Raw genomic sequence first — 10,735 nt, forward strand, 5'->3', positions numbered from 1 at the left:
ATAAATTACAATGTGTTATTATTTTTTTCATCAAACCCTTTTCATTTCTATTTTATTTTTATTTTATTTTATTCATATTCTCGTTATCAAATAGATGACAATACAATGTATTCTGAAGCTTAACAATATGGCAAAGTTTACGAATAAGCTAACGTTTAATAAAAAAGATATTAAATTAATCTAGAGTTATTATTCAAGTGGTTTCAAACTACTTTTTTCTTTATTTGAAAGTAACTATACTATAATTTTTTACAAAGATCTAATAATAACAATTAGTGTAGACCTGTACGTTAATACTAATAATTATAGAAATTATAACATGTATTTAGTGGGTGATTATTATAGTGGCCATAATAGCTATGAACACACTTAAAATGGAAATGATGACTTAACCCTAATAATAAAGTTAATATAATAATTGCAATATTTAAAATAAGATAACCGAAATTTCATTTCTATGTTATGGATATTTAGAAATTTGATAGTTTGCAAATATTTTAATAAATTTTTAAATAATTTTTTCAATCTATTTTATTTATTTATTTCGGGCTAAGTCACATATATAATAATAAAGAACAAACATATTTTTGGGTAAAACTATTTATAATATTTTGAAAAGAAAGACAGAATAAACTCTTCGAATACAGTTTTGATTGTAAGATGAAATTTATTAAAAATTATAAAATTATGTTAAGTATTACTTTTCATGTAACAACATAGATGCTGTGTCAATGTTGATAAATTAGAAAAGGGTCTAAATATACACTACACTTTGAATATCAAAATAAAACTATTTAGGATATTCCTGGATCCCGTTATTTGTATTATACAGATTAAAGAAATTTTTTTGTTTATGTCTTTATCATTTCTAATTCTCTAGTCCAATTAAACACTAAGTAAATAATAAGAAATTTCACTATTTTTAATATACTTAGTACATGAACTTTGAATTCAACTTATTTTAAATTATTCTATTCTTTAAATTTAATTGAATTGAATAAGATAATTCACGTTTATTGATTTTTTTTGGATAAATTATTATCATATAATACAAAAAAAAATATTTAAATATTAAACAGGTATTAATAGTTAATACATAATAAAATTGATGATTTTTTAATTCCATCTTTATTGATATTATCCTTTTTTTATCAATGTTTGTCATGTTTTTGTTTACTTAACACTGTTCTTAATTTATATTGGTTAAAATTGGTTTTACTTAATATTAATTAATATTTTAATTATTTAGACTAACATGTGAGAATTTTTTATATTATGACCATGGCTAGTTGTTTTTGTGAATGACTTTTTTTTTCATTGATACAGGTTAAAAAATATATTAACTCACATCACTGATAAAAGATAATTCTAGGTGACTTTGATTGGAGGTTTTTTGTCTACATGGAAAAAAAATCCTGATAAAGTATTGATAAAAAATAATATTAATAACATTAATAACATTAATGTCTTTCAAAAAATCAATTACAATAGACATTGGAAAAAAAAAATCACGACATATGTCAATATAAGAAATAAGAAATTTAGTTCACCCCTACCAAAAACTAATCCCGACAATATCAGTTGAAAAAACCTTATCTAATAACAAGTATTGATTTACCGAAAAAAATTCTAACAATATGTAAATAAAATATAAGTTAATCTTGACCTATAAAATAATTCTTATTGAAACTGGTTGAAAAAAAAAAAAAAACTATGATTAATGCAACTGAAAATATTTTAATTTTAACTAACCCCAATGGAAAGCCAACAAGTAAATGAAAGACGCCAGAAGAAAATCAATTTCAAAATTAAAAATATAAAATTCTATATTTTTTATTTTAAATAAAATATGAAATAATCTAATTTTAAGTAATTGAATAACTCTTATAAACTCCTAATATTTCTTATTGAAAGTACTTATGAAACATTTATAAATTCTCTTTAAAAACAATTTATTTTCTTAAAATTATCTTTCCAAACACATTATACATAGTTAAGTAACACATAATACAAAACCAAAGGCACCATGAAAATATCTGAAGAGAAAAAATAATCAGAAAGCAAAGTTATTGCAGTAATAATAGAAGTCTTTCTAATGGACAATGTTGTATTGCCTTAGAATTTTCCATATCTGGTATAGTTGCTTCAGAAGCACTTTCTTTCTATATCTGAACTTGTATTATGAACTGGTTTGGGTTCTATGACCCATGTCCTTGTCTTTTTCATTGATCAACATCGGGTCATTTAGTTGAAAAATAACCATCATTTAATTATTGAAGAATAAAAATGAGTAATTCATTTTATATTTAAATTAGAGAAATAAAAAAAAAATAGACAGAGCGAAAATAAAATACGTGGTTTTATTTTAAATATATGGGGAATGGACAGGGGTGTAAATAGTGAATACGATGATATGGTAACAGGATGATCATGGTGTTGATTGTGGAGGAGAAGATTGAGCAGAGAAGTTATGGTAGTGAATGGAAATACCAGGAGCTCTTCTCTTCTTGAGAATGTCCATGCCACCGAGGAAGAAGACGATGGGTGAAAGAGTGGCCCAGTCCTCGTTCTCTGCGCTGTACCCAGCCAAAAGCTTCCTTCTCGGATAAACCTTGGTCAGTTCATTGTACCTCTGCAACAGCACACTAGGGTTCATGACAAAATTAACCTCCTTCTGGAACTGGTAATCCACAAAATCAACAAAGAACGGCACGGAACTGTACAAACGGGAGTAGAACTCCGTGTTGAGGTTAAACGTGGGGGAAATCGAAGCTTCGGTGATTACCCCGTTCTCCTTCAGGTTCCTTATCAGAGTTCCCACGCACTGGATAAAGTCACCGGGGGAGGCATCGATTTCCTCGTACAGCACGTCGATGCCGTCCACGTGGAGGTTCAGCTCCTCGCTCTGGACGAGGTGCGCGAGCGACTCGGTGGCGTTGGCGATCCATGTGTTGTTGTCGAGGGATTTGAAGGGCTGGTGGGTGCCGCGGTTGCCGATGGAGATGAACACTTTCACCTCCACGTCCATGCTTCTGGCCTTCTCCTTGAACCGCTCGATGGCCTCCGGTGTCACCTTCTGGAGGTCCCAGGTGGGGCGGAAGATGCCGTTGGTGGGGCGGTCGTCGTCGTCGTAGTCGGTGGCGAAGGTGAGTGCGATCTGGTACTCCTTCAGGAACTTGTTCGAGACGAACACTTGCTCGAACGAGTCGTCGAAGGTGTATTGACGGAAAATGGACAACATTGTGTGAAGGAAGGGAAGAGTTTAAGGTTGCAGCTTCTTGTGTTTTGGTGTGGAAAATTGCATACCCAAGATACTCCTTATATACTGCTGCATGCAGGGTTTCATTCTTAATTTTCATAATGTTATTAATTTTTCAAATATAGGTAGATATTAAAATTATAAGAAGGAAATTATTATTATTATTGTTGCTGTTGTCGAGATATAATGAGTATTTGAATTGAGGTGGGAGAAAAGGAAAAAGTTAAAGGCAAGGTTTAGGGTTAGTGTGTGAAATGATATGGAACTTAATGAAACGGCAATGTGATGATGCTACGATTTCACCAACTCTGGCTAAGTGAAAACAAAAAATTTCATCTTCATTGGCTGCTTTTGGATATGTAGTCCTGGATTTCCGAACCTTTAGTTTGCCTATCTAAAAATGGAATACTATCTAAAAATATAAGGTTGAAAATTTGAGTGGTGAACAAATTATTTGAGTGGAAGAAAAAAGAGGGGTGCGGGAAGAAATGCCTAATAATAATTTGGTCGCGAACAAATTGAAAAGAGAAAACCGATGTAATTAATTTTTATTATTTTGTAGGAGTATTGTGAAGTGATTAAATGCTATTAATATTTAAGTTTTTGTTTCTTTTTAATGTATTATATTGAGTATGTTATGGTGTCCATCTATTACAATGCGTTGTTATTTTTTTTTTTTTTCATCAAACCCATCTCATTTTTGTTTTGTTTTTATTATATTTTATTTATATTCTCTCTGACGTTTTGTGGGTATTGCTAATACAATGCATTCTGAAGCTTAACAATATGGCAAAGTTTACAAAATAAGCTAACGTTTAATAAAAAAAATATTAAATTAATCTAGAGACATAAAGACAATAGTGACTCAAGAGTTTGGAAGGCTTAAAATAAATTTAAGATATAAAGCCTTTTATTTAAATTTTTTTTATTTCTTTTATGCAAAATTATTTATTCAATTATCATAATTAATTTCATTTAACAATTTTTTCAATAGATAATTGGACTAATTTGTTGGTTCTTTTTCCATAGATTATTGATGTTAAATAAATTTTTATTATCTTTAGCTTTGAGAGATGTTTCACCTAAAGCAAATAACACTATAATTATTAATATTAGTCTATAAGTTATACATGCATTGCATTTGGAAAAGAATATATTCTTTTTATATAATTAAAAATGTCAATTGGTTTATCATTTTCCAAATTATCTTATTCATTCGAAGAGCACCCATTTATATTTTGTAATTCAATTTTCTTATCTATTTTTATAAATTTATTCATAGGTCCTTTTTGTGATGCAATTAAAGTCTTGATTCTTTTTTTTTTTTTTAATTTTGAACCGTCTAATTCAAATTTTATAGTTGACGTATCTATATATTTTTATATGAAATAAAAAATTATAATATATAAAACACTACCAAAGATAAATATATAAAATGAATAAATTAAAAAAATTAAAATCTCTGGTTGTTAAGAAAGTAAACTCGATAGTAAACTTGTAGTAAAAACAGAAGCAAAAAATTAATCGGTGTCAAAAGTTATTATATGTTTCGGTTCTAAAGACCCGAAGCAAAAAACTTGGCTAAATATAAAAAAAAAAACTCGAGCCAAAAGCCCTTACCACACTGGTGTTAACTCATTAATTACCATTTTTAATACCAATAAAAATTAAGAGACATTAATAATAATTTTATTAATTCTCGTACATAAATTTATAATTAATTTAATAGAGATATATTAGTAATAAAATACTTTTGAGTCCTTTTTTATCTTAAACATAATTTTATAATTATTTTAATATAGATAAATTAGTACTAGAAAAGGTTTTTGAGGCTTTTTTGTTAAACATAAATTTAAAATTAATTTAACAGAAAATAAAAAAAATTTAAGGTTTTTTTTTCTTAGACCTAAAATAAGTGTTTCACTCGTTTTATCACTTTATTCTTGAACCGATCTTATCTATAGATTATTATTCAAGTGGTTTCAAACTTTTTTTTTTCTTCTTCATTTGAAAATAACTGTATAAAGTTTTACAAAGAAAGTGGTATCTAATAATAGCAATCAGTATAGACCTGTACGTTAATACTAATAATTATAGAAATTATAACATCTATTTCATGGGTGATTATTATAGTGGCATAATAGCTATGAACACACTTAAAATGGAAATGATGACTTAACCCTAATAATAAAGAAGTTAATATAATAATTGCAATATTTAAAATAAGATAACCGAAATTTCATTTCTATGTTATGGATATCAAGAAATTTGATAGTTTGCAAATATTTTAATAAAATTTTAAATATTTTTTTTTCAATTTTTTATTATTATTTGGGTCTAAGTACACATATAATAATAAAGAACATACATATTTTTGAGTAAAACTATTTCTAATATTTAGAAAAGGAAGACAGCAAAAAAAACTCTCCGAATACATATATAATGCAAGAACTTTATTAAAAATTATATAATTATGTTAAGTTTTACTTTTCATCTAACAAACATACATGATGTGTCACTTTATATTACTTATAGCGTTACATAATTCAATAGTTTTGTTAATTTGATGAATTAGAAAAGGGTATATATATACCACTACATATCAAAATAAAACTATTTATGATATTCCTGGATCCCATTATTTGTATTACAGATTTTTTTTTTGTTTATGCCTTTATCATTTCTAATTCTCTAGTCCAATTAAACACTATATAACTAAATATTAATAAGAAATTTCATAATTTTTAATATCCTTAGTACGTTGACTTTGAATTCAACTTAAATTATTTTATTCTTTAAATTTAATTGAATTGAATAAGATAATTCAAGTTTATTGAACTTTATTTTTTTGGATAAATTGTATCATCTAATACAAAAAAATATTTAAATATTAAACGGGTATTAATAGTTAATAAATAATAAAATTGATGATTTTATTATTCCATCTTTGTCAATATTATCCTTTTTCTATCAATGTTTGTCATGTTTTTATTTTACTCTTCTTAATTTATATATTGGTTGAAATTGGTTTTACTTAATATTAATTAATATTTTAATTATTTATGACCATGGTTAGTTGTTTTTTCTAATGACTTTTTTTTATTGATACAGGTTAAAAAATATATTAACTCACGAGGGATCTGGTACCAATATTTTGGGCTGTCAAAATTTTAGTTGAATTTCTTCTTTTAGTTTTTTTTTTGTCCAAAAAGTGAAGTTGGTTATCTAGTTTTTTTAGTCTCAATTTAGTCTTGATTTTTTAAAAATTGATGAAATTTAGTCATTTTCGTTAAATTTCTTAAAGCATTGCAAATATTTTTCATAAAAATTGATACTAGAATTATGTTAATTACATAAACAAAACAAATCATCCTTAGTCAGAATTTTAAATTTTGATAAAAAACCTTGATCTCATAAACAAATTTAACAAAAAAAGAACAAAATTGCATCATTTAAAAAAAATCAAATTAAGATTAAAAAAACTGGAAGACCAACTTAATATTTTTGAACGAAAATAAAAATCAATAGAATAATATCCAAATTTTTTATATACACTAATAAAAACATTATATTTACTTTTTTCATCATAATAAAAAAATAAAAGAATTATAATTATAAAATTAAATATAAATAATTTTTATAATTTTACTATAATTAATTTTCATTTATAATAATTAAGTTTAAAAAACAGTCAAATAAAAAAAATTAAATTAAACAAATAATCACTTAAAAAATAATATTAATAAAATAATTATTTTAAATTTAAAAAAATATTAAAAAAATATAATTGAAAATGTGAAAAAAAAACTTTTTTTTATAAATATAAATATATAAAAAAATTAAATATAAAATATATTAAAAATATTAAATTTTAAAAAAAGATATATTTAAAATTATATATATTAAAATATATAGATAAAAAAAAAATTGGGAGACATGGCCCTCTAGGTCCGCCGCTGTCACTGATAAAAATAATTCTAGGTGACTTTGATTGAAAGTTTTTTGTCAACAAGGAAAAAGAACAATCTAATAAATTATTGATAAAAAATAATATTAATAATATTAATGTCTTTAGAAAAATCAATTATAATAGACATCGGACAAAAAACAAACAAACAACCACGACATATGTCCATATAAAAAATTTAGTTCACACTTACAAAAAGCTAATCTCATCCATATCAGTAGAAAAAACTTTATCTAATGACAAGTGAGAATAACATTGATTTACCAAAAAAATTCTAACAACGTGAATAAAATATAACTTTTATTAACATCTATATAAACAATATATATTATTTGACATCGCCAAAAACAATCTTCCAAACTTCGATGGTTAATTAACGGTTAATCTTGACCTATCAAATAACTCTCATTGAAACAGGTTGAGATTTATGATTAATATCAACGGAAAATATTTTAATTTTAACCAATCCTAATGGAAAACCAACAATTAAGACTAAAATCAAGTTAAATAAAAAATATAAAATTCTGTGTTTTTTTTCTAATTTTAAATAAATGATCGAATAATATAATTTTATGTAATTTAATAACTCTTATAAAATTCTAATTTCTTACCGAAAGTACTTACGAAACATTTATAATTCTCTTTAAAAACAAATGATTCTCTTAAAATTATCTTTTCAAACACATTATACACAGTTAAGTTAACACATAATAGAAAACCAAAGGCATCATGAAAATCTCTGAAGAGAAAAAACAATCCGAAAGCAGAGTTACCTTGCAGTAATAATAGAAGTCTTTCTAATTATGTGGTTTGGGTTCTATGACCCATGTCTTTATCTTTCACGGGTCATTTAGTTGAAAAATAACCTTAATTCAATTTATGGATAAAAATGAGTAACTCATTTTATATTTAAATGAGAGAGAAAAAAAAAAAAAAGGTAAAGAGAGGGAGATAAAAGATGTCGTTTTATTTCATATATAGGTGGGGAATGGATAAGATGATGAGGGTGCAAATAGTGAAGAAGCAGATGGTGTAAATAGTGAATAAGATGATGGTACTAGGAGAGTGATGTTCATTGAGGAGCAGAGAAATTATGGTAATAAATGGAAGCACCAGGAGCATTTTTCTGCTGGAGAATGTCCATGGCACCGAGGAAGAAGACGATGGGTGAAACAGTGGACCAGTCGGCGTTCTCTGCGCTGTACCCAGCCAAGAGCTTCCTTATGGGATAAATCTGGGTGAGCTCATCGTACCTCTGCGCCAGCGCAGTAGGGTCTGGAACACGATCAAGCTCCGTCTGGAACTGGTAATCCACATAATCAAACAAGGACGGCATGGAAGTGTACAAAGTAGAGTAGAAGTCGGTGTTGAGGTTAAAGGTGGGGGAAATGGAAGCTACGGTGATTACCCCATTGTCCTTCAGGTTCTTTATCAGAGCTCTCACGCAATAGATAAAGTCAGCGGGTGAGGCATCGATTGTCTCGTACTGCACGTCGATGCCGTCCACTTGGAGGTTCACCTCCTGGATGAGGCGCGTGAGTGAGTCGGTGGCGTTGACAATCCATGCTTCTCTGTCGGGGGATTTGAAGGGGTGACGGTTGCCGCGGTTGCCGATGGAGATGAACAATTCCACCTCCACGTCCATGCTTCCGGCCTTCTCCTTGAACTGCTTGATGGCTTCTGGTGTTACCTTCGCAAGGTTCCAGACGGGGCGGAAGATGCCGTTGGTGGGTTGGTCGAGTTCGTCGTAATCGGTGGCGAAGGTGAGTGCGATCTGATACTCCTTCAGGACCGTGTTCGAGAAGTACACTTGCTCGAACGAATTATCGAAGGTGTATTGACGGAAAATGGACAACATTGTGTGAAGGAAGGAAAGAGTTTAAGGTTGCAACTTCTTGTGTTTTGGTGTGGAAGATTGCATACCCAAGATACTCCTTATATACTGGTGCAGTGCAGGGTTTCATTCTTCATTTTCATAATGTTATTCATTTTTCACGTGTCCTTCATCTTCCAAATATTAAAATTATAAGAATGAAATTATTATTATTATTATTATTATTATTGTAGAATTAAAAATATATATGAGTAGATATAGTGAGTATTTGAATTGAGGCAGGAGAAAAGGAAGAAGTTAAGGACAAAGTTAGGGTTAGTGTGATGCTACGATTTCAATAATTCTGGCTAAGAAACAAAATAAGTTCCTCTTCATTGACTACTTTTGGATGTGTGGTCCTGGATTTCCGAAAATGGATACTATGTAAAAATATCTATATGTCAAAATATTTTTTACATTTCTGACCAAAATATTATTTAATATTTTTCATTTTTCATTTTAAAACTTTAGTTTAGTTTTTTTTTTTTTCATGATTCAATTTGAGAGAGAAAGTTAGATTGTAGTTGGTGATGAGTGTTAATTAGCATAGATTGTAGAAGATGCAGGCCTCCACATCATTTTGTTCGCATTAGGATATTATGTTTTTCTGGTTAAGAGTTTGCAATATGAACACAACTAGAGTTATTTGCATAATTTCTTTCACACAATTATTCTTTTTTTTTTTCTTGTAGTCAATGACAATTTGTGAAAGGAATGAACATATTAATTAGGTTTATGTTTACATTCAAACATTGTATCAAACTTAGGGAGAACAAAGAGGGAGAGTGTTGAGTTTTAGTTTAAAGGAATAAAAGAGATGAAAAAAGAAAGAAGGTATATGAACTTAATTCTGAAGAAACTTTTCTTGCTTTTCCCTTTTGACTTAATTGTTATAGGAAATTATTTTTTAACAATTAAATTTTGATAATTTCTTTTTAAATGGTGGCATCTTTTTAATAATTTTTTATTTTCTCATTTTTTTTTATATTTTAAAATCATCTAAAGAATGTTATCCCAAATAATAAAAAAATTGAAAAAATTTAGTTGTTAAAATATGATTGTACTTACAAATATTATTATAGAAGAAATGTGATCTTAATACAATAATTATGTAACTTCTAAAATATGAGTGCTTATAGGAAAAAATTACAAGCCACGATATATGAATGAATTAATCATTTAACCATTAATCTACTAACATAATTAATCATATTCATAACGAAATTTATTTTAATTAATATTTTTTTAAACAAAATTATTGACGAGAGTATTACCACAAAAAAAAAAAGTGAAAAAATGAATGATTTAAATATTTATAATAAAATAGGTTTTAAATCTTCATAAAATAATGATCATCAATAAGAGACGTTAAAACTCTTCAGACAAAAACCTCTACAATATAATTCAAATAACATAAGCTGTCCAAAATTTTACAAATAAGTTAACACGACTCTAATTGCGGAAATTTTAAAAACCTTCTTGCAAGGATGAAAACCACCACAAATTAAAAAAAAAAAAAAAAAAAAAAACTTTGCAGCACATAACAAATAACTAAGCCATAAAGCGAAAACGGATTAAACAAAATTTTAAATTTGTATGTGTATAAAGAAAATTTACCACTTCAGTTAAATACATG

General features: G+C 27.3%; 2 protein-coding genes across 2 annotated transcripts; both read right to left on the bottom strand.

Annotated features, from left to right (window-relative positions):
- Nucleotides 1-2,287: 2,287 nt before the first annotated feature.
- Nucleotides 2,288-3,286, bottom strand: LOC114185645 (ruBisCO-associated protein-like). Its single transcript, XM_028073502.2, has one exon. It carries the CDS (start codon nt 3,239-3,241, stop codon nt 2,429-2,431), a length of 813 nt encoding a protein of 270 aa, XP_027929303.2. The 5' UTR covers nt 3,242-3,286; the 3' UTR covers nt 2,288-2,428.
- A 4,888-nt stretch (nt 3,287-8,174) lies between these two features.
- LOC114184492 (ruBisCO-associated protein-like) lies at nt 8,175-9,145 on the bottom strand. The gene has a single exon (XM_028071801.2). The coding sequence runs from the start codon at nt 9,082-9,084 to the stop codon at nt 8,299-8,301; it is 786 nt and encodes a 261-aa protein (XP_027927602.1). The 5' UTR covers nt 9,085-9,145; the 3' UTR covers nt 8,175-8,298.
- Between the last annotated feature and the right edge of the window lie 1,590 nt (nt 9,146-10,735).

This window comes from Vigna unguiculata, chromosome 5 (assembly GCF_037176805.1).
Source record: "Vigna unguiculata cultivar grain cowpea cultivar isolate G323 ecotype 2 chromosome 5, ASM3717680v1, whole genome shotgun sequence".
Classification (NCBI taxonomy): domain Eukaryota; kingdom Viridiplantae; phylum Streptophyta; class Magnoliopsida; order Fabales; family Fabaceae; genus Vigna; species Vigna unguiculata.